General features: G+C 40.3%; 1 protein-coding gene across 1 annotated transcript in view; it reads left to right on the top strand.

Annotated features, from left to right (window-relative positions):
- Window positions 1-25,139, top strand: part of LOC113158454 (echinoderm microtubule-associated protein-like 6) — a 25,704-nt gene extending 565 nt beyond the window's left edge. The window contains exons 2-28 of the mRNA XM_026354369.1: window positions 763-868; window positions 1,865-1,958; window positions 2,434-2,534; window positions 3,467-3,669; window positions 5,760-5,880; window positions 6,348-6,475; window positions 7,263-7,404; window positions 7,507-7,659; window positions 7,776-7,907; window positions 8,032-8,120; window positions 8,445-8,621; window positions 8,706-8,940; window positions 9,069-9,195; window positions 12,467-12,545; window positions 12,621-12,750; window positions 12,830-12,928; window positions 14,716-14,889; window positions 14,997-15,205; window positions 15,320-15,477; window positions 15,592-15,706; window positions 15,794-15,982; window positions 16,284-16,456; window positions 16,606-16,768; window positions 17,016-17,119; window positions 17,321-17,474; window positions 17,735-17,835; window positions 22,756-25,139. Of these exons, the coding sequence (XP_026210154.1) occupies window positions 763-868; window positions 1,865-1,958; window positions 2,434-2,534; window positions 3,467-3,669; window positions 5,760-5,880; window positions 6,348-6,475; window positions 7,263-7,404; window positions 7,507-7,659; window positions 7,776-7,907; window positions 8,032-8,120; window positions 8,445-8,621; window positions 8,706-8,940; window positions 9,069-9,195; window positions 12,467-12,545; window positions 12,621-12,750; window positions 12,830-12,928; window positions 14,716-14,889; window positions 14,997-15,205; window positions 15,320-15,477; window positions 15,592-15,706; window positions 15,794-15,982; window positions 16,284-16,456; window positions 16,606-16,768; window positions 17,016-17,119; window positions 17,321-17,474; window positions 17,735-17,835; window positions 22,756-22,780 (3,681 nt within the window). The 3' untranslated portion in view covers window positions 22,781-25,139. The remainder of the gene's footprint in view (window positions 1-762; window positions 869-1,864; window positions 1,959-2,433; window positions 2,535-3,466; window positions 3,670-5,759; window positions 5,881-6,347; window positions 6,476-7,262; window positions 7,405-7,506; window positions 7,660-7,775; window positions 7,908-8,031; window positions 8,121-8,444; window positions 8,622-8,705; window positions 8,941-9,068; window positions 9,196-12,466; window positions 12,546-12,620; window positions 12,751-12,829; window positions 12,929-14,715; window positions 14,890-14,996; window positions 15,206-15,319; window positions 15,478-15,591; window positions 15,707-15,793; window positions 15,983-16,283; window positions 16,457-16,605; window positions 16,769-17,015; window positions 17,120-17,320; window positions 17,475-17,734; window positions 17,836-22,755) is intronic.
- Window positions 25,140-25,152: the final 13 nt, after the last annotated feature.

The following is a 25,152-nucleotide window of genomic DNA, read 5'->3' on the forward strand; positions in this document are numbered from 1 at the left end:
GTACACAGACAGGTGCACAGACAGGTGCACAGACAGGTGCACAGACAGGTGCAACAGACAGGTGCACAGACAGCACAAGACAGGTCACAGACAGGTGCACAGACAGGTGCACAGACAGATACACAGACAGGTGCACAGACATACACAGACAGGTGCACAGACAGATACACAGACAGGTGCACAGACAGGTGCACAGACAGATACACAGACAGGTGCACAGACAGGTGCACAGACAGGTACACAGACAGGTGCACAGACAGGTGCACAGACAGGTGCACAGACAGATACACAGACAGGTGCACAGACAGGTGCACAGACAGATACACAGACAGGTGCACAGACAGATACACAGACAGGTGCACAGACAGGTACACAGACAGGTACACAGATAGAGAGAGAGAGACAGATAGAGACAGAGAGACGTACAGACAGAGACGTACAGACAGAGAGACGTACAGACAGAGAGACGTACAGACAGACGTACAGACAGAGGACGTACAGACAGACAGACGTACAGACAGAGAGACGTACAGACAGACAGACGTACAGACAGACAGACGTACAGACAGACAGACGTACAGACAGAGAGACGTACAGACAGACAGACGTACAGACAGAGAGACGTACAGACAGACAGACGTACACAGACAGACCTAGGGCTTTACAATAACTCTTTCTTGACAAATACAGACACACAGTGTGTTTGAACCCGGTTCTGACCCGACTCAGTAAAACAGTGATTTAACCCCCTGATGTGTGCAGGTAGGGAGGGACCCGGCCATCCACGTGTGGGACGTCCAGACTCTGAAGTGTCTCTCATTACTGAGAGGATTTCATCAGAGGGGAGTGTGTGCTCTGGACTTCTCAGGTACTCTCTAAATGTCTGGGTGGTGGGGGGGTGAGAGGTCGATGACAAATATGACATAAAGTCTAAAATGGGACATAAATATCATGATGGAAACATTTCAGTCGTTTTATTTTTACCAGTCAATTTGATTCGTTCAGTGATTTAGAAAACCTTTGTTTCTCCTCAGCTCATAGTTTATTTATTTGCTTTGACTGAAAACGCTTCATCCACCGTCATTAGATCACTAATAACCTTCTGCACCTGTCCTCAACTCTGAGCCAGGAGATTCTGGACACAAGTACAAACCCTAGATAGTTCGTAATCAATTAAGAAATTAAATTACAAAAACCATGAAACCCCCCTCTGGTGTCTGCTCAACATGGTACAGTCCAATATCCCCTGACTATATAAAGCTCTGGACTCTCCCAACACCTGTAACCTGGAGGTGAAGTGGAGGAAAACACAAACACACCTGTGGTAACGGAAATGAGAGATATCTTAAATAAAAGACTTTGGACCAATGTGCGACACATGCAGTTATTTCTTTAACGTGTAAATGATGAGAGTGTGTCGACTGACATCACAGGAGATGACTGTTAGCTAGGCTAACATGCCAAAACCCATGTGCTCAGTTGTACAAACAGGACGTAGCTTGAAAGGCTAAGACCAGTCTACAGACGGATGCATCCATACTGACGGTTCATACACGACTAGAACTACAGCACGTCCGTGTTTCCAGCTTGATTTGAACAGATTCTAACGTGAAGCTGAGGATGTGAAACCTGCGTCCTAGACGACATGAGCTAACACGAGGCAGCTTTCCTCCTCACTACACTGTGGTCCAGACTAAGTTCTGGATAATTGAATAATTATAATAATTTAGAGACACGTTAACGTTAACCTACTTTTGAGGAGCTGGACGGCTCCGAGAGTCGTAGTTGGTAGCTGACGTTTTGGGCCTGTTAAAGGTCTAAATCCTCTTCGTGACGTCTCTCTTCTCTGGGTGGTTTCCTGCAGCTGATGGAAAGTGTCTGGTGTCGGTGGGAGTCGATGACGGACACTCGGTTGTGATCTGGGACTGGAAGAGAGGAGAGAAACTTGCTACAGCCAAGTAAATCAAAAACTAACATCAGCCTGCAGATGAATGTGGTTCTGTATTAAAAGTACTTTTTATACTTTTACTGGAACAGCTGTTTCTTCTAGGACACCCACTGTTACTGGTACTACATGATACCAGTAGTACTACCAGTAGTGGTACTACATGATACCAGTAGTACTACCAGTAGTGGTACTACATGATACCAGTAGTACTACCAGTAGTGGTACTACATGATACTAAAGCTACTGCTTCTATTACTACTGACACACCTACTTACATACTAGTAGAAGCATGAGCTCATATGTTATTACTACTTGCTGTAGTACTGCTGTAGAAGTACCATTACTACAATTATTACTACTGTACACTCCACTCTTTTTCGGCTGCAGCTACATCTAGTACTACTAGTTTCCTACTCTTGTATTATTGCAGCTACTTTAATCTACAGTTTATACTATAAGTACTGTACGTTCATGTCTTTTTACAGGGGTCATAAGGACAAGATCTTCGTGGTGAAGTGTAATCCAATGCTGATGGACAAACTGGTCACAGTGGGAATCAAACACATCAGGTTCTGGCAACACGCAGGTAAAAATCAGCTGCACAATCGTATCAATATATGTTCACTTCACTTTACTTAGTTAAGCTGGAATGGAAGAATCACACGGCTGAAGATAGATTACAACACTACAACATAGCTGCCAGGGTTTATAGACATCATAAATCCAACCACTGTCTAACACAGCTGTTTTAAAATGCATAGTAGCAGCACAACACATAACACGACTATACGCTGACTCCACCACCTTCTCACCGTCAAGTCCTTTCTCCTCTGCTGATTGGTGCTGACCTTTCCTGCAGCAACAGCCGGTGTCTCGAGAGACCAAGTTTAACTGAATCTAATGTACAGAGATGTGTGCAACGTGTGCAGTGTTTTGTGACCTTTATGCCAGAGATGTTCAAACTGTGGGGTGAAGGATGGCGGGAAGGAGTGGTGCTGAGATACTGTGTGAGGTGATAGAGACAAGTGCTGGGTCTGTTGAGGTTTACCACGGTCTTAAAGTCATAGCTTGATGAAATCTGAAACGGATATGATGCAGGGATGTTATTATCTTCCTGTTCAGTGCAAATAATCTCCATAAACTCTAAATCCTAGAAAACAGACTCCAGAATAATCCACAGACAGATGTCTGTACACTGGAAACTAGAACTAATACATGATTCTGCACACGGTAGAAATATAGTTTAATGTAAAAGCTGCTAAGTCACAGTGCAGCTGACTGAATCCAACATTGTACTGTGTACTTCTGTCAAAGTCGCCTACATTATTGGACTGTTAGAACTTTAGGGGCTTCTGCTGTGTAGAGAGTGCCGAGACTTTGAAACCTCCTGCTTTAGGCTACTGACACTAAGAGAAAGAATTGCCCCAGTTTATATCTCTGTTCTTTTTACTTCTGTTCTTATGTTGCTGTGTGTTTTATCAAGTTCCATCTCACAGACTACTTCACTCTCCCCTCTAGGCGGTGGTCTGACCTTCAAGCGTGGGGTGTTCAGGAGCGTTGGGCGTCCAGAGACCATGATGTCGGTGTGTTACGGCCGCAGCGAGGCGCTGGTGTTCTCCGGCGCAGCAACCGGTGACGTTTACATCTGGAAGGAACCGCTGCTGCTGAAAACAGTCAAAGCCCACGATGGGCCGGTGTTCGCCATGTTCTCCCTGGACAAGGTGATTAGTAGGTCTGCTAAGATTATTATCTTATTGAGATGATCACTGGAACGTTGGACTGAACTTTTTATTAGAACATTTTAGAATCAATATTATATTTTTATATAGTTTGAATAATTCATCCTAGTGAATTAATAAACCACTGATTCTGATTAAGCAGCTTTATAGATTGATGTATAAAATAGTAACTGAGCCTGTTCTGTTTGAAGCGAGCGGCTCTGGATTGATCCTCAGTGATATTCTCCATTTGTGAGGAGTCCGAGATACCCGAGCGTTGTTTTTGATTTTTCTAAAGTGCAGCTTATAACGTGTGTGAAGATTCTCAGTCGTCCAGGTGAACTTATCTGGAAGTTGAGTCATGAGGCGACTGGACTTCCATCTTAACCAGACTGAAGAAACTACTTGATGAGTGGTGACGCGTCCAGTTACCGTGACTCACGTCCAGATGAAGCTAATAATGTTTGAACAGATATGAGGTTATTTAGAGTGGCAGCTGACAGAGAGAAGGAGCTCCTGAATACATTCTCTGATTATTATTATTATTAGTTATTAACAGTGCACGAGTTAAATTTGGAGATGGTTTACATGTTGCATCTTAATTTGATAATGTTTCTTTTAAAAATCTCTTTTTCAAACATCCTTTATGGGAGCTGCCCTTCTTCTGGGCCTCTCTGGTGTGTTTCTTCATCTGCAGACAGCTGTAAATCTGTACTATTAGATGTTTATGGAACATAAGTAATCTGGTTGTTCACACATTCAAAGAAGCAGCAGGAAGTTGATAAAATGTCACCAGGGAACAGCTGATAGTCCGGAGTCTGTCTGCAGAGCGAACAGTGGGGTTTTCATTTCATCTATCTAATGCACACATCATCTTTAGTGCCCCTCCTGGCCTCACACAGCGTTGTAGCTGAGGGTTGTTCATTACGGCTCCATCACTGCTGATGTTGTAGGAATCCGACTTTCAGTCTTTTTGTGAGTGTTCAGAGAGAAACAGGTTTTGATTAAACAGTGCGACTGCTTCTCCAGATGGTCCTCCTCCTACTAATGGGCCCTCAGCTAAATACCCACAACCTAACTGCAGCAGACATGTAGTAGATTTACATGTTTTTACTGTAAGTGTTTTCCTCCCTCGCTCTCTCTCTTTCTCCCTGTTCATTGTTTAACTCCCTCTCTTCATTCAGTGTATAGCTCGCTCGCTCGATTTACATAACAGGATTTACTCAGCCAACAGAGAACTACACGAGAGTCTGGATTTACCAAAACCTCCCTTAAATCCATAAAACCTTGTTTCTTTGTTAGCTCATGTTCAACATGATTCTGTCTCATTCTCTCATTTGTTTTTTACTTGATTCTCTTTCATGAACACAACATTTCAATACGTCCACATTTATCACACATTAGAGCCGTAACAGAGGTTTTAGGTTCTCTGGGCTCCAATCGAGTCTTTGAAAAAAACAGAGCTCAGCAGGTTCAGTCAAACATTACAGGTTATAACCCCAACCAGGTTAAAGGTCACCACAAACTGGACACTGGGTACTGTCATGAAAGGTTCCTTTAAAAAAGGTGTATAAATATAAATACACAGGCTGTAGAAGCAAATAATGAAAAGACAAAGCAAAAACAGACAAAACATTTTTAATTTTCATTTAATTACTAACTGTTGTTGTTTTGTCTTTTTTATCATCAGTGTTCACGGAGAGTTTTATGAATGAAGTAGAAAAATGTTATAACAGCAACTGAGTCTTCAGAGGAAACAAATGTCAAACGGATCTGAAGATCTCAGGCTGAGTGGGAAGACGAGGGAGAGCGACCTGTCAGGAGAGGATAACAGCACACAGCTCTAAGGGAGGAAGGAAGGAAGGAAGGAAGGAAGGAAGGAAGAAAGGAAGGAAGGAAGGAAGGAAGGAAGGAAGGAATGAATGATGTGACTGAAACTGAGGGAAGACAGGAAAGACAGAACTCTGGTCTGAAATCTTCTCTCATGAATCTCATGAATGTACTTCGTCTCACTACAGGAGCTCTACTCGATCTTTACTGTTTATATACTGAAGTATTACTGTAGTAACTGAAGTAAAATGATTTGTCTTCAGGGTTTTGTGACAGGCGGGAAGGACGGTGTGGTGGAGCTGTGGGACGACATGTTTGATCGTTGTCTGAAGACCTACGCCATCAAGAGGGCAGCTCTGTCCCGAGCTCTAAAGGTAACACACAGTACTTCTACTGTATCACCACTACTCACCTGTATACTGTAGATACTACAGGTGAGTAGTAGTGATACAGTACTTCTACTGTATCACCACCACTCACCTGTATACTGTAGATACTACAGGTGCTTTAGATCTAATTATTATTAAAAAGTCTCATTAAAGGATCATTAACATCTTTTCTTTATCTAAAAATTAATTTGTTGATGATATTTTTTTTTGGGTCCCAGTTTGGTGACAAACTTTAATTTGTCTTCTTCCAGCTGTTGGAAGTTTCTGTGTTTTTAGATTAAATGAGTCGTAGTTAGAAATGTTCTGCTTGTTTAGTAGTTCAGAAATTCTTCTGTCCAACAGCGCCATCAGGTGGGGACAGGTGGGGACACATACAGGACCCTTTGTATACTGACTGTTTATCCTCAGAATAATAATAATGATTGATGGGATGTGTGTGTGTGTGTGTGTGTGTGTGTTCAGGCCTGTTGCTGGAGGACAACCCGTCCATCAGAGCCATCACTCTGGGTCACGGTCACATCTTGGTGGGAACCAAAAACGGAGAGGTTTTGGAGATCGACAAGACCGGACCCATGACTCTGTTGGTGCAGGTATATGATGCATTCAAAGACCGAGGGACAGGTCTTTAGTGATACGTTCAAAGATAGATGATTTACTAAAATGAGTTGTCACTGTGTTTGGTTTCAGACGTTTGCACGGTAGTTGTTAAATATACAAGACAGGACATACTGTAGGATGTAAGCATGTAATAGAGTTTAAAAGTTGTAGTGCAGGGATTAGATGAGCAGTGATGGACACGCCATTAATACAACATCCACTAGTAGCTGTGATCAGACCACGTGGTCCAGTTCTAATAGAATTATAGTCTAATGAGACATCTCACATCTACATGTATAATACCATCTGCTGACGAAGATCGTGTGATATGATCAAAAGGTCCAGTTCCACTTATTCATCTGTCGTTTCCTACGTGTTTGTGTGGACAAATGTTAGTGTGAGGACATTTTGTCTAGTTCAGTACCTGTTGCCATGGTGAGGAGAGCCGTCTGCCACAGATCAATAGGCAGTGAACGGAGCGCGTGTTGGACGATGTCCACGTGTCCCTGTCTGGATGAAACACATTTATTTTGTGTTCATGAAGCGTGTGATGTTTCCTGTGTGATGCACCTGAGAGCTTTTAGGTGTCCGTGTGCAGTGATGCGTTCACGGTGTGTTTGACATGAACTCACATTTGGTTTCCTGTGATCTGTCGTGAACATAAGGATCAATCTGACCAAGCAGCTGAGAAGTATTTCAATCGAGAGTAATATGTCTTTAGAACCTATTTCTTTTGTTTCACTCCTGACTTTTTGATTGTAATTCGTTGGGCGTGTGCAGGGCCACATGGAGGGTGAGGTTTGGGGTCTGGCCCCACACCCCCTCCTCCCCGTCTGCGCCACCGTCAGTGACGATAAAACCCTGCGACTGTGGGAGACGTCGGCCAATCACCGCATGGTGGCCGTCCGCAAGTTGAAGAGAGGTCAGTTAAAGGACCAGACATGTTTAAAATCCTGGGACCATTACTGGTGGCCTCACTGGTCCCTGCACCAACACTTTGTGTGGATGTGTGTGTGTTTTCCAGGCGGCCGCTGCTGCGCATTCTCTCCTGATGGAAAGGCCTTGGCGGTCGGCCTCAGTGACGGCGGCGTGCTGGTGGTAAACGCTGACACGCTGGAGGATCTGCTGAGCTTCCACCATCGCCGTGACGCCATCTCTGATGTTCGCTTCTCACCGGGTACACACACACACACACACACACACACACACACACACACACACACACACACTCCATTCCCAGAGACACTGTTTGTGACTTCCTCTCACTTGGTTTTCCACCACATCTGGTCACAGACTCAGGTAAATACCTGGCAGTGGCGTCACATGACAGCTTTGTGGACATCTACAACGTGCTGAGCAGCAAGAGAGTGGGAATCTGTAAAGGAGCAACCAGCTACATCACACACATCGACTGGGACGCTCGAGGTAACACACAGTTTGACGTCGACCATCCCTCTGAGCCACTATCACAGTTACAGAACAACAGTGAAAGCTGAACTGTAGAGAGAGACTGGGTCATTCTTAGCATTTCTTTCTGTGTGTGTTGCAGGTAAACTGCTGCAGGTGAACACAGGAGCCAAAGAGCAACTTTTCTTTGAAGCCCCGAGAGGAAAAAGACAAACGATCAGAAACTCTGAGGTGTGGATGAGAGCACACACTCACGCTTCTTAAAGGTTTAGAAGATGGGTTCACAAATAGACAGCTGCAACATTGGAGCAGGTTCCGACCTAAAAGATTCCTTAATGTACCTGTAATTAAAACAATCAGCACAGCATCAACAGTACATGTGATGTTTATCTGAACTCCAGTCAGATGAAGCAGCTACTGAACTGTAGCTTCCAAAGTCTTTTTACTACAAATAAAACCAGCAGACCTGGTGCTAAACGTTCTTTAGTCTTCTGTTCTGTGCAGGATTTAAATTAGAGAAGGAGCTGGAACGTTCATGTCTGTCTGTGTGTGTAGCTGGAGCGGGTTGACTGGTCCAGCTGGACATGTGTTCTGGGTCCAAGCTGTGAAGGAATCTGGCCGACGCACAGCGACATCACCGACATCAACGCCACGTCTCTGACCGGAGACCGAACGCTGCTCGCCACCGGAGACGACTTTGGCTTCCTGAAGCTGTTCAGCTTCCCTGTCAGGGTACGAGCCGCACATGAAATCACTGCAGGTTTCATCCTTTGAAAATAACTGGGTCATGTTTGGTACATTGTTCTCTTCCTCCAGGGTCAATACGCCCGCTTCAAGCGCTACGTGGGCCACAGCGCACAGGTGACCAGCGTCCGCTGGGCTCAGGACGACTCCACCCTGCTGACGGTGGGTGGGGCCGACACCGCCCTGATGATCTGGGCCAGGGAACAAGGTGGTGGGGTCGGTGAAGAGGGGGAGGTGTCTTCGCTTCGTGACAACCGTCCACCTGTGGACAGCGAGGAGTCGGAGGACGATGTCGAGGAGGACGGAGGTGGGTGTGTGTGTGAAAGCAAAATAAAACAGGACAATCTGATGAATCAGTCAGTTCTGAGTGTGTGTGTGTGTGTGTGTGTGTGTGTGTGTGTGTGTGTGTGTGTGTGTGTGTGTGTGTGTTTAAAGGCTACGACAGTGACGTGGCCCGAGAGAAGACGGTGGATTACACCACCAAGATGTTCGCTGTCAGCATCAGAGAGATGAGAGGAGCTAAACCTCACCAGCAGCTGAAGGAACTGTCTGCTGAGGAGAGGTATGGACACACACACAAGTCCTGAAGTCTCGTCTCTCTTTAACGTCCCACATCGGTGGAGGTTGCACACCATGTTTGTCACATGCAGTAATCAGAGCCTCTGGAGGTCGGTCTGTCTCAGACTGGAGCAGCATCTGCATGCACAGGCTTCTGCTGTGTGTGTGTGTTGTACCTACTAACAGATCTAATCTCTGTATTGATGAACTTCTGTCTCCAAAACACTCACCAGTAAAGGGCACTGCAAAGGAACAGATTTATAAGAATGTCAGAAAACTAGAGACGGAGCTGATTCCATGAAATATTTAGATATAGATATTTAGATTACTCTACATATACATATTACGTATACAGACTCCAGGTCCCTGGGAGCAGACACATAAACGCCCCACTAGTCTCATCTGGGAGAAAAGGTGTTTTTGGTCATTTGTGTCGTTTTCTGGTTGTTTTGTGGCTCTTTAGATTATTTCTGTCTGTCTGTGGTCGTTTGGTGTGTGTTTGTAGTTTTAGGTCATTTTTCATATTCACGTAGTTTCATCTGTTTTTAAGTCATTTTGTGTCTGAACTGTAGTTCTGGCTCTGTAGAAGGTATGTCTGTCTTCCTGTCTGTCTCTAAATCCGTCTGTCTGTCCTGTTCTCCTCATCTGTCTCCCCCCTCTGTAGGACTTGGTTTGTAGTTCATTATTTCTGTAGTTTAGTTTCTCTTTGTACCTGTTGTCTGTCTCTTTGTTGTCACCTAATGTCCCTTTTTAGGGGTTTTTGGTTTGGCCCCCTGGTCCTGGTAGATCCTGCAGACATCCATCCATTGGGTTTGACAGAGCAAAATTCAGATGAATGCACAGCTTCCATGTCGTGGCAGTGACTTTGAGAAGCAGTGGAACAATAAAGACGTAGTTGTTTGAGTTCTTCCTCTTGTTCCCTTGTGGTCTCTGCACTTCCTGAGTGTTGCTGCTGCTCTCTGGCCTTGCTTGTAGAAAGTCTTAATATTTTTTAATATCTTTTAACTTGCATTCCCCTGGAGGCAGGGCATTGTCAAGTAAGTATGAGCCGATACTTACTGTAGAGATGACTCATTTGATCGATCTGATTAAATTTCATTTCTTTCTGTTCGTTCCTTCTCATTCTTCCATTTCTTCATTTGTTCTGTTCTGCTGTACAGTTTATGGTCTGTAATTGTAATTAGAACACTGCACGCCGTAACTGCAGAGTTGGAGAACGGGGATCAGGATACATCGTTCTGTGAACACATTTAGATTATGTACAGGTGTATTAAGGGGAAGGGCAGAGATGAAAACACCTGTAAAAACATAAAGCACAGACAGACATAAAGGGCCAACATATCTCTAAACAGTTACAGGTACCAAGCATGACACAGTATGAACCCTGTCAGTGAAACCTTTTGCCTGTTAGCACAATTAGCTGATCACTGTCACTGATGTGTGTGTGAGTGTGTGTGTGAATGAGTGTGTGTGAGAGTGTGTGTGTGTGTGTGTGTGTGTGTGTGTGTGTGTGTGTTTTCTAAAGTTCTGTACCTTGGTTCTCTCCCTCTGCTGTCCAGAGGATCCAGGTAACACCTGCTCACCTGTCTGTTCCACTCCTGTCGGCATCACTGTCATTTTCCAGTTGGTCAGTTTTTTCCATTAGTAATAAATGAAGTAACTGTGACACAGATGTAACGGGTGTAGAACGACACAAACGTTAGCTAAGCTGATTGCTGTTTTCCTTTGATTTATTTGCTCTTCAACAATGCCTGTAGAAAACAATGCCACACATTGTTTTCTGGCCTGTCCTGCACATCTGACCCCCCCAGCGATGCCTAGCAGCAGTGTGAGGGAAAAAGGGGGCTTTTCTCATAACATATACAATTATTACAGAGGCTCTATAAAATAGTCAGAGCTCTATACCTTGCTGCAATATATACTTTACATAGTATATTAATAATCAAGAGCAGCTGATTACAAAAGAAAACTTTTTTCTTTACATATTACAAACCACAATAACAAATTACAACAGTTTTCTTCAGCATTGTATGTAAACCATGAAAATACACTCAAAAAACTATTGCATGTGGTTGGATGACGGGATATAATTAACAGACATTAAAAAAAAAAATGAAAAGAAACGTACCTGCAGAAGACATTAATACATATTGTTTTCTGACTTGTCCTGCACATCTGATCCCTATATGTACAAAAATAAAGTTTCCAGTGAGAATTCAATGAAAACTCTACACAGCTACTTTAACAAACCACATGGCGGCTGCTGCTAAAGAGTAAAACAAAAACGGCTATAAAACGTATACTAGGGGTCAAAACTCAACAAAAATGGCTCAATATCATTGTAACATTACAGCCAAAGTTATACAGTAAAAACAACATAATAAACAAGTTATGCTATAAAGACATTAGCATAATAGCGCCACCCGTGTTCCTCCACAGCACCGACCTCAGAGATGACTAGAGACAGTGTGAGGGGAGGGGGACGAGACTCCAGAGGTACGGAACCTCAGGAGGAACAGGCGAAGTGCAGCAATACAGATCCCCAAAAGGGACAAACAAAGTGCAAATAAAAACTGCTCAATAAGATAAAATTCACAAATACTAAATAAACTTTTCATAATAATAAATAAAATTCACAACATAATTAAAAATAATAATTCTAAAATAAAGTGACTTTTCTAATCTGTTACACAGAACTACATATACTGTAAGTAGTGGAGTAAAATACTGTAAATTTCCTTTTAAATGTAGTGTAGTAGAAGCATAAAGTACAAATACTGCGCTCCACCACACATCACGTCACATTACCTGGAGGCCAGTGTCCAGCGCCACTCGTTACTACATCTACTACTTCTTTGTAGTACTTTGGCTGCTACTGTTACTGTTACTATATTCCAGTTTCTGTAATTCATCATGCAGTCTGGCCCATTTGAGGACAATATGTTAATATATGATTTATTTAAAGGTGGAGCTGATTTGAACTCTTTATGTTCTGACAGCTGCTTCATCCAGAAGAAACCATCAGTTCATTAGATTCTGTTTTGAGGGTTTAAGTAGTAAGTAGTACTACTTGTACTGTTAATACAGGTGACAGGTCAGGTTCTAACTGTCTGCGTCTGTCCCGTCTGTCTGTCTGAATTACAGTCCTGTGTGCGTCTGACTTGTCTGTCTGCAGGCCGACCATGCTGTCTCACTGACTGTCCCTCCACCCGTCTGTCTTCCAGACTTGTTTCTCTTGACTGATTATGTGATTAACAGATCCATTGATTCTTCAGGCCTCCAGTGAGTCGAGCAGCGCCGCAGCCGGAGAAACTGCAGAAGAACAACGTCTCTAAAAAGAAGAGAGTGGTGGAGGTATGTCTGTCTTCCTGTCTGTCTCTCAATCTGTCTGTCTGTCCTGTTCTCCTCATCTGTCTCCCCCCTCTGTAGGACTTGGTTTTGGATCATGTGTTTGGTTTCCGGGGTTTCGATTGTCGTAACAACCTGCACTACCTCAACGACGGTACTGAGATCGTTTATCACACTGCCGCCACCGCCATCGTCCACAGCTTCAGCACCGGTAACCATGGCAACGGTTGTAAAGCCCACCCATTACATTTTCCTTTGACAGTTTACTGAGATGTGTTTACGTGCTGCAGGAACTCAGAGTTTCTACCTGGAACACACTGATGACATCCTGTGTCTGACCGTCAACCAGCACCCGAAATACAAAAACGTCATCGCTACCGGACAGATCGGTACGACACGCGGTGTGAGAGACGTGTTGCTGCGTTTGTGCACGGCAGTGTGTTTCTTTACTAACTCCAGTCCTGCTTTTCTCTCCTCTGCTTCCTGTTTAACCTCCCTGCTTTGCTTTTTCCACCGAGAGAAAGGAAACCAGCTGATAACATGACAAAAGCTTTGTCTTTAAGAGATTAGTACATTATCCTGGCTGAAATGTGCCTATTTGAATCAACTCACTGAACAGTTTCATCTGTTTTATGTTTGTTGTTGTTGTTTGTGTGTGTGTGTGTGTGTGTGTGTGTGTGTGTGTGTGTGTGTGTGTGTGTGTGTGTGTGTGTGTGTGTATGCGCGCTTTGGCTGGCCTCATTTGTCACCATCGCTCTCACAACACCTCAGGTGACGTCAGTGAACTCTCAGGTAAAAGGAAATAAACCTCATTGCCCCTCCCATCACGACAGACACCCTGAAACCCAGACCTGCAACACTGATCCTTCAAGATGATTAGTACTAACTGTCCATGTAGTACAAGTACTGTAAAAAAATATCAGTTGGATGGGTAACTCGTGGTTCCTACTGATACTTAAATACTAGACCTTCAGAAGAAATACTGAAGTTATACTTTGCAAGTACTCAGAAATAAACCACCTTTATCTTATTTAGTCAAATGTTTTCAAATCCTGTAATAATTTACATAGAGATGCATAAAACACCAGTTTTGTACTCTGTAGGTACCCAGCACCTACAAAAATACTTAACAGTTTCATTCCTTTCCTACCCCACATTCCATGGATGGATTATGAGACAGTGTCTCTAAGATTTGTCTTCACGGTCAGTTTCTGTCTCTTTGCAGTTGTTTTGCATCAGTTTGTGTTTTGTTTCTTTCTTTCTATTTATGTCCTTCTACTAGTTTTGCATGTCTTTGTTGTCTTATATTTACTCTGTTCTGTGTTCATTTTGCCTCCTTCTGGTAGTTTTGCGTCACTCTGTGATAGTTTTGTGTCTCTGTGTGGACCATTTTGCATTTTGTGTCTCTACTAAATTCCAACAACAGTAAACAGTCTAGTACTACTCCTACTACTACTTTAACCCCTGAACCTGTGCACAGAAACCCTGTTAAATAATCCATCTGCCCTTGTTTTCTTCACCTTACTTAGATTTAAGTATCAATACAAACCACATTCATAAAACAGAGTAAAAATAAAAATTACAGGTTGTAAGAAACAAACCCTCAAATCTAAAATTTAGTTTTTTAATTATTTATTCAGTTTTTATTTTTTATTTTTATTTTATATATGGCACAGACGGTTGGCACCTTAATCTCGTCATACAATGTTGCAATGACAATAAAAGTTTATCTCATCTTATCTTATCTTTATTAATAATGCAGGAAGCACCTGTATTCACATTTGCCTCCTCACAGAAGACGCGTTTGTCTGAAGTTAAAGTTTCAAGTCTCTGTGAGCAAATAAAGGAAATTATTTAAAACCCCACTGGAAAGGTTCAGTAGGAAAGTAAAAGTTGTGTAAATGTACTAAAACACACAAGTATAGTGAATCAGTGGATTACCCCAACCCCAACCGGTGGAGGCAGATGGCCACCCACCCTGATCCTGGTTCTGCTGCTGCTGGTGCTGGTCTGGTTCTCAGGGTGCTTGTGCTGCATCGACCCTTCTAACTGCTCTGGTTTCGTCCTCTTTTTCTCCTACGTAGCATCTGTTAGTGGTTTCTGTTCTAATCGTCCCGGTGATGCTATAAAACCTCCGTTTCTCTCCTCTCTCCTCACGTTTGATGATCCTGTGTAGGCACCACTCCGTCCATCCACGTGTGGGATGCGATGAGTAAACAGACTCTGTCCATCCTCCGCTGTCCTCACACCAAAGGCGTCGGCTACGTTAACTTCAGTGCCACAGGGAAGCTGCTGCTGTCTGTCGGAGTGGAGCCTGAACACACCATCACGGTGTGGCGCTGGCAGGAAGGTCAGACTAGGATCTGATCAATAACCAATAAACTGCAACACACACACAGCGATTCAGAAGATTCAATTAGAACACTGAATTAAAGAAGAGTCTTGTCTTCGCTGCAGGATCCAAGGTGTGCTGTAAAGCTGGACACCCTGACCGGATGTTTGTGGTGGAGTTTCGCCCAGACTCGGACTCCCAGTTTGTGTCAGTGGGGATCAAACATGTGAAGTTCTGGACACTTGCCGGTGGTGCGCTGATGTACAAGAAGGGCGTGGTGGGGACGCTGGAGGACGGCAGGATGCAGACGATGCTGTCCGTCGCCTTCGGTGCTGTGAGTTCCCTGTTTTTAGAACCGGTCCTGAACGCTCCACACCTGAAGCAGGTGAGTTCAGTTCAGCAGCCGCTGATGTTTTAAGCCGGTTTCTTTGTTAATGTGTGTTTGCAGAATAACTTGACGTTCACCGGAGCCATTAACGGGGACGTCTACGTGTGGCGGGACCACTACCTGCTGAGGGTGGTGGCGAAGGCTCACACCGGGCCGGTCTTCACCATGTACACCACCCTGAGGGACGGACTCATAGTCACTGGCGGCAAGGAGAGGCCGTGAGTAGCACAGTCAACAGTTTAAAGAAAAGAGAAGCAGAGGTTAAAACCCTCTCTGCACCAACTGCAGGACTGCGACTTAAGATGCTTCGTCTGTGTGTCTGTGTGTGTCAGGACCAAGGAGGGTGGAGCAGTGAAGCTCTGGGATCAGGAGATGAAACGTTGTCGAGCGTTCCAGCTGGAGACGGGGCAGCAGGTGGAGTGTGTCCGATCCGTCTGCAGAGGCAAGGTGAGAACGCTTCATTTAGACCTTCTCTCCTCCACCTCCACCCTCTCCATCTCGTCGTCCTCCTCATCAGCATCTCTTCTTCCTCAGGGTAAGATCCTGGTGGGGACGAAGGACGGAGAGATCATCGAGGTCGGAGAGAAGAACGCAGCCTCCAACATCCTGCTGGACAGTCACGGTCGCGGGGGGATCTGGGGTCTGAGCGCTCATCCTGCTAAAGAGCTCTGCATCACGGCCAGCGACGACGCCACCATCAGGCTCTGGGACCTCGCGGACAAGGTTCAGATTAGAGCCACTCGTCATGAACGATCAAATGTTCTTTACTTCATTTAATTCTATTAGATATTTGTTTCACTTCAGAAAAGGTTCCAGCTGCTACACAGGTGGACGGTAAAGACCTGACACAAACACATTTAACATCACAAACAGGTCAGAGTTGGATTCTGAAAGACATGGAGATATTGTGACCTAAATATTAGATACAGGACGGACAAAGACAGAATGTGGGTTTTTATTCTTCTATTTTTAGATCCATGAGTTATTAGTGCTGTTCTGTCCTCTTCCTTCTCTCTCTGTGTAGAAACTGTTGAACAAGGTGTGCGTCGGCCACGCAGCCCGGTGTGTGAGCTACAGCGCAGACGGGGAGATGCTGGCGGTGGGCATGAAGAACGGCGAGTTTCTCGTCCTCCTCGCCAACTCGCTGAAGATTTGGGCGAAGAAACGTGACCGCAGCGCTGCCATCCAGGACATCCGGTAGGAGGGAGAGAGGAGAGGGTGACGGGAAAAGAAAGAACCTAAAAATAGAACCAAAACTAAGTTCTTAAGGCCGCAGATCAGAATGGAGCAAAGCGTCTGAATGTAGAACAATGTGACATTAGATTTACTGTATCTGTCCTGGGCAGGTTCAGTCCAGACCGGCACCTGCTGGCGGTCGGTTCTGTAGAGAACACGGTGGACGTGTACGACGTGAGCGGAGGGCCGAGTCTGAACCGACTGGTTTACTGCAGCGACATCCCAGCTTTCATCCTGCAGCTCGACTTCTCTGCTGACAGCTCCTACATACAGGTACTGACTCATACTGTGTGTACATGTACACATGTACTGCTGATGCATTTATACTTACACAGAGTAACATGATGAAAGTACCACACAGGTAAAGTTTCAATGATTAGAATAATGTGAATATGAATAATTAAGTTTTCTTTGTTTTAGTTTGGACTCACAGAGTGTGTGTGTGTGTGTGTGTGTGTGTGTGTGTGTGTGTGTGTGTGTGTGTGTGTGTGTGTGTGTGTGTGTGTGTGTGTGTGTACAGGTGTCCACAGGAGCTTATAAGCGGCAGGTTTTCGAGGTTCCTTCAGGGAAGCTTGTGAGCGACCAGACTGTCATCGACAGAATCACCTGGGCAACATGGACCAGGTGACACACACAACATGAATTCATATATTTGATGAATGAAGATCATTTGTTCTCTGATCTTTTACAAACTGAACACTCAGATTCATTCTTAATGAAAATAATCTTCTACTTGTTGTTCTAGTAAAATGCAGTACGAGTACTGTTTCCTTATATTGCAGTACTTTAACACTGTGGTATTTCTACTTTCCACGTCTCCCTCAGTGTCCTGGGAGATGAGGTTTTGGGGATTTGGCCTCGAAACGCAGACAAAGCCGACGTGAACTGTGCGTGCGTGTCTCACGCCGGCCTGAACGTCGTCACTGGCGACGACTTTGGATTAGTTAAACTGTTCGACTTCCCCTGCACAGAGAAGTTTGTGAGTCATTTCTCTTTTCTCATTGTCCTACTGACGTTTCCCATGAAGACACCAGCAGTTTGTGCAGGAAGTCATCTTTTATGACCTGGTTTGATAGTGTAGTGGTACGATCGCTGCCCTCTGTGTGGGAGACTGAGGTTCTGTAGGGCAGGACCTCTTGATAACAGTTTGTAACATGATGACTTTTAAAATAAAAAACAACAAGAAATGTTTCAAACAGTGTTTCTTAGTGTTGTTAAGTCTCTGATTTCCTGTTTCAGGCCAAACACAAGCGCTACCTCGGCCACTCGCCTCATGTGACCAACATCCGCTTCTCCCACGATGACAAATATGTGATCAGCACAGGAGGAGACGACTGCAGGTAAAATGATGGTGATGGTGATGACCTCTCCCCCCTGACCTGTAGTGGTGGCCCCCCCTCGCCCAAGCACTTGTTGTGTTTTGAATCCATAGGTCCCTCCTCCTCCTCCTCCTCCTCTTCTTCCTCCTAACCACAACGCTATCGAACCACATAGTCACTGGTAACACTTACTACATGATATGGTAGGAAATAGGTTGTAGTGTTATAGTGTTGGCCACACATAATATGACACAAACCACTCTAACAGTACTATTCTATGAATTTAAATAACTTAAAACTAAACAAAAACTACTGTAAACTACTGTAAACTATACTATAAACTACTATAAACAACAGTAAACTATACTATAAACTACTGTAAACTATACTATAAACTACTGTAAACTATACTATAAACTATTATAAACTACTATAAACTATTATAAACTACTGTAAACTATTATAAACTACAGTAAACTACTGTAAACTACTATAAAGTACAGTAAACTACAGTAAACTATATTATAAACTACAGTAAACTACCGTAAACTACAATAAACTATATTATAAACTACTGTAAACAACAGTAAACTACAATAAACAACAGTAAACTACAGTAAACTATATTATAAACTACAGTTAACTACTATAAACAACAGTAAACTACAGTAAACTATATTATAAACTACCGTAAACTACTGTAAACTATATTATAAACTACTGTAAACAACAGTAAACTACTATAAACTACAGTAAACTACTGTAAACTACTATAAAGTACAGTAAACTACAGTAAACTATATTATAAACTACAGTAAACTACCGTAAACTACAGTAAACTATATTATAAACTACTGTAAACAACAGTAAACTACTATAAACAACAGTAAACTACAGTAAACTATATTATAAACTACAGTTAACTACTATAAACAACAGTAAACTACAGTAAACTATATTATAAACTACCGTAAACTACTGTAAACTATATTATAAACTACTGTAAACAACAGTAAACTACTATAAACTACTGTAAACTATTATAAAGTACAGTAAACTACTATAAAGTACAGTAAACTATATTATAAACTACAGTAAACTACTGTAAACTACTATAAAGTACAGTAAACTACAGTAAACTATATTATAAACTACAGTAAACTACCGTAAACTACAATAAACTATATTATAAACTACTGTAAACAACAGTAAACTACTATAAACAACAGTAAACTACAGTAAACTATATTATAAACTACAGTTAACTACTATAAACAACAGTAAACTACAGTAAACTATATTATAAACTACCGTAAACTACTGTAAACTATATTATAAACTACTGTAAACAACAGTAAACTACTATAATCTACAGTAAACTACTGTAAACTACTATAAAGTACAGTAAACTACTATAAAGTACAGTAAACTATATTATAAACTACAGTAAACTACTGTAAACTACTATAAAGTACAGTAAACTACAGTAAACTATATTATAAACTACAGTAAACTACCGTAAACTACAGTAAACTATATTATAAACTACAGTAAACTACCGTAAACTACAGTAAACTATATTATAAACTACAGTAAACTACCGTAAACTACAGTAAACTATATTATAAACTACAGTAAACTACCGTAAACTACAGTAAACTATATTATAAACTACTGTAAACAACAGTTAACTACTATAAACAACAGTAAACTACAGTAAACTATATTATAAACTACAGTTAACTACTATAAACAACAGTAAACTACAGTAAACTATATTATAAACTACCGTAAACTACTGTAAACTATATTATAAACTACTGTAAACAACAGTAAACTACAAACAACAGTAAACTACAGTAAACTACTGTAAACTACTGTAAACTGTATTATAAACTACTGTAAACTATATTATAACCTACTGTAAACTACAGTAAACTACTGTAAACTACAGTAAACTATATTATAAACTACAGTAAACTACTGTAAACTACAGTAAACTATATTATAAACTACTGTAAACTACAGTAAACTATATTATAAACTACTGTAAACTACAGTAAACTACTGTAAACTATATTATAAACTACTGTAAACTATATTATAAACTACAGTAAACTATATTATAAACTACTGTAAACAACAGTAAACTACAGTAAACTACTGTAAACTACTGTAAACTATATTGTAAACTACTGTAAACTACTGTAAACTATATTATAAACTACTGTAAACTACTGTAAACTACTGTAAACTATATTATAAACTACTGTAAACTACTGTAAACTACAGTAAACTACTGTAAACTACTGTAAACTATATTATAAACTACTGTAAACTACTGTAAACTATATTGTAAACTACTGTAAACTATATTATAAACTACAGTAAACTATATTATAAACTACTGTAAACAACAGTAAACTACAGTAAACTACTGTAAACTACTGTAAACTATATTGTAAACTACTGTAAACTACTGTAAACTATATTATAAACTACTGTAAACTACTGTAAACTACAGTAAACTACTGTAAACTACTGTAAACTATATTATAAACTACTGTAAACTACTGTAAACTATATTATAAACTACAGTAAACTATATTATAAACTACTGTAAACAACAGTAAACTACAGTAAACTACTGTAAACTACAGTAAACTATATTATAAACTACTGTAAACTACTGTAAACTACAGTAAACTATATTATAAACTACTGTAAACTACTGTAAACTACAGTAAACTATATTATAAACTACTGTAAACTACTGTAAACTACAGTAAACTATATTGTAAACTACTGTAAACTACTGTAAACTATATTATAAACTACTGTAAACTACTGTAAACTACAGTAAACTACTGTAAACTACAGTAAACTATATTATAAACTACTGTAAACAACAGTAAACTACAGTAAACTACTGTACACGTAAACAGTAAACTATATATAAATACTAAAACTTGTAAACTACAGTAAACTACTGTAAACTATTATAAACTACTGTAAACTATATTATAAACTACAGTAAACTATATTATAAACTACTGTAAAACAGTAAACTACAGTAAACTACTGTAAACTACAGTAAACTAATTATAAACTACTGTAAACTACAGTAAACTACTGTAAACCTATTATAAACTACTGTAAACTATTATAAACTACAGTAAACTATTATAAACTACTGTAAACAACAGTAAACTACAGTAAACTACTGTAAACTACTGTAAACTATATTGTAAACTACTGTAAACTACTGTAAACTATATTATAAACTACTGTAAACTACTGTAAACTACTGTAAACTATATTATAAACTACTGTAAACTACTGTAAACTACAGTAAACTACTGTAAACTACTGTAAACTATATTATAAACTACTGTAAACTACTGTAAACTATATTGTAAACTACTGTAAACTATATTATAAACTACAGTAAACTATATTATAAACTACTGTAAACAACAGTAAACTACAGTAAACTACTGTAAACTATATTGTAAACTACTGTAAACTACTGTAAACTATATTATAAACTACTGTAAACTACTGTAAACTACAGTAAACTACTGTAAACTACTGTAAACTATATTATAAACTACTGTAAACTACTGTAAACTATATTGTAAACTACTGTAAACTATATTATAAACAACAGTAAACTACAGTAAACTACTGTAAACTACAGTAAACTACTGTAAACTACAGTAAACTATATTATAAACTACAGTAAACTACTGTAAACTACAGTAAACTATATTATAAACTACTGTAAACTACTGTAAACTACAGTAAACTATATTATAAACTACTGTAAACTACTGTAAACTACAGTAAACTATATTGTAAACTACTGTAAACTACTGTAAACTATATTATAAACTACTGTAAACTACTGTAAACTACAGTAAACTACTGTAAACTACAGTAAACTATATTATAAACTACTGTAAACAACAGTAAACTACAGTAAACTACTGTAAACTACAGTAAACTATATTATAAACTACTGTAAACTACAGTAAACTACTGTAAACTATATTATAAACTACTGTAAACAACAGTAAACTACAGTAAACTACTGTAAACCACTGTAAACTATATTGTAAACTACTGTAAACTACAGTAAACTATATTATAAACTACTGTAAACTACTGTAAACTACAGTAAACTACTATAAACTACTGTAAACTATATTATAAACTACTGTAAACTACTGTAAACTACTATAAACTACTGTAAACTACTGTAAACTATATTATAAACTACTGTAAACTACTGTAAACTATATTGTAAACTACTGTAAACTACTGTAAACTACAGTAAACTACTGTAAACTACAGTAAACTATATTATAAACTACTGTAAACTACTGTAAACTACTGTAAACTATATTGTAAACTACTGTAAACAACAGTAAACTACAGTAAACTACTGTAAACTACTGTAAACTATATTGTAAACTACTGTAAACTATATTATAAACTACTGTAAACTACTGTAAACTATATTGTAAACTACTGTAAACTACAGTAAACTATATTATAAACTACTGTAAACTACAGTAAACTACTGTAAACTACAGTAAACTACTATAAACTATTGTAAACTATATTATAAACTACAGTAAACTACTGTAAACTACAGTAAACTACTATAAACTACTGTAAACTATATTATAAACTACTGTAAACTACTGTAAACTACTGTAAACTACTGTAAACTATATTATAAACTACTGTAAACTACTGTAAACTATATTATAAACTACTGTAAACTACTGTAAACTACAGTAAACTACTGTAAACTATATTGTAAACTACTGTAAACTATATTGTAAACTACTGTAAACTATATTATAAACTACTGTAAACTACTGTAAACTATATTATAAACTACTGTAAACTACCTCTCTTTGTCTGTTTCAGTGTTTTTCTGTGGAAGTGTCTGTAAACTCAGAGACGCGTGATCCAAAGCTCTTTAAACCAACAAGCGGCTCCAGAAGGAACCGAGCTCACAACAGAACCACTGGACTGGACTTGATTGACACTGTGCAGTTCAGAGACAGAGGAACGGGACCGAGTTCTGCTCCACAGGAACCCCGCCTCCATCTTCTCGTCGCTGCACCACGTCACAAACTGCAACTCACGGAGGGAACGTGCAGAAACAAAGAGGAACATCTGCAGAACTTTGTGATGCGGCGCCGTTTAAAAACACTTATTAAAATATTGTGCTGCAGAACGTCTGGACCGTTTGTGAACGGACTCCGGTCCATGAAGTCACTTTTGTCTTATTAATAACTGGTCCCATCGTGAAGCGGAACCTCTGAAGACGTCCTGCTGCAGTTTCACATCTACAGAAACATTTGAATCGTTTTTCGTTTCAGTCGGCTTCACTGTGTCTGTCGTTGGACATCTTAAGTGCCTTTCTGGATCTTTCTACCTGTGTTTCTTTGGTTTCTTTCTGTCGGCCCGGGTTTCATGGGGTCTCGGTTTTTTCAAATCCATCATTTTTTGTACTGTGTCTGGTGCTACACTGAGAATGTTTATTCATCCAAAATGGACGAGGAAACAAAAGCACTTTGCTGCTGCTGCTTTTTGTTTTAAAGACATCACGAACATGAGCCCACACAGGAAAACAATATTTATCTAAATGCTATTTATGCTTAATTCAGCCCTGCGGACATGAGGCGTGGATGAGTTTTCTGTGTCTCAACTGAGGAATATTATCTGTTGTGCAACGTGTCAAATGAATGTTTGTGTAAAGAAAAAAAAGAAGCTGCACATCTGATTTGTTGACTCACTCACGCCGATATGCACATAACCACATTTCTTCAAAACGTCACTTTCTCCTGTCTGAAAAGAAAAAATATGAGTTCTCACCACGATTTAGGTGAAATGGTCAGAGAACTGCAGCATTTCTCTAACAACAGATGGAGTTTGAAACAGAGATGTACAAATAGAAATAAATGTCAAAGTTCGATAAGCACGTTCCTCTGTTCAGAAACATCCTGACGGACCTGAAACAGCAGATAAACCGCTCTCAGTAAAGAGCTGAGAGGAGTCAGTGAAACCTGTAAATGTTCCAGCAGGAAAACGACCGGAAACCGAACAGAAAACACGTTGATCTGCTTCTTTTCAGGCAGCTGATGGTTCAATAAAGACGAAACCTCTCAGAGAGGGGAAAGTTCAAAGAGCATTGTGAACAGACAAGTGAGGAACAAACATCTGTCTGAAAATGATCCTTCAGGGACAAATGATCTGAATTTGAGCCAAATGAGGAGAAATAATAAAATGTGTAAGTGAAGGTTTAAACAGTGAAGTTAAACCGTTTCTCTACAGTTTGTGAGAGTTTTACAGGATTTAAAGGATCCAACTGACAAAGTTAAAGAACCTTTAACTGTATTTCTCCAGCCTGTGGCTTCAGTTTATATCCAGTGAATCTGCTGCAGAGAAATTATTCATCACGTCTGAATTTTAAGATCTGACATCAAATAAAACGGATAATTTAACTCGAATATGATAGAAACAGTCGTTCATTTCCACTTTAATTAACTGTTATTAATTAGAATCAGGGCATGAATCCTTTCCCACTGAAACAGGAAGCTGAGTTCATTTTAAACCATCATTGACTTGACTTGACTTTACAGGTTCAAGATTTCATCATCACATTTTATAAACTAAAGTAACTAAAGCTTCCAGGACACTGTAATGGAGTAAAAGTACAAAGTAACATGTTAAAGTACCTCAGATTATGCAGTACTTGTATTTCACTACTGGATCTGAGGTGAAACCAGCTGCTGCCTGAAAGATGCAAAAGTTCAACCAAAAAATAAAGTGAATTAACGTTTTATCAAATGTTGTTAGAGTTTAGTTCGAGTCAGCGTTTTACCTGCAGATAATCAACATGTCAGGACGACGACACGTCTCTGTTTCTGCTCCTTCTAGAGTTCGAGAAGAACAACGACGTTTCGAAAGTCTTCAGATCACTTTGTGCTGTTGTTTCTCTGGTGAACAGTGTGACGTGCTGGGTGCATGTGTTGTTTATCTGTGACGGCTGCAGACGTACAAAATAAAAAAGTCAGACTAGAAAACAGCAGAAAGAAAAAGCAAACGGCCGCAGTGAACCTGTGTGTTTCTGTGTTTTGTATCAAGAAAATATTCAGCAGCATGAAGTGATTTATTTTTCAATCCCATGATGAGATTTTATTGTTCACTGGTTGATTTTTATACAGAGTTTCTGTGATTGAAGAGTGTGTGTGTGTGTGTGTGTGTGTGTGTGTTGTCAAAGTCTATCAGCTGATTAAAGGAGACCTGTGCACAGAA

This window comes from Anabas testudineus, chromosome 15 (genome assembly GCF_900324465.2).
Source record: "Anabas testudineus chromosome 15, fAnaTes1.2, whole genome shotgun sequence".
NCBI lineage: Eukaryota > Metazoa > Chordata > Actinopteri > Anabantiformes > Anabantidae > Anabas > Anabas testudineus.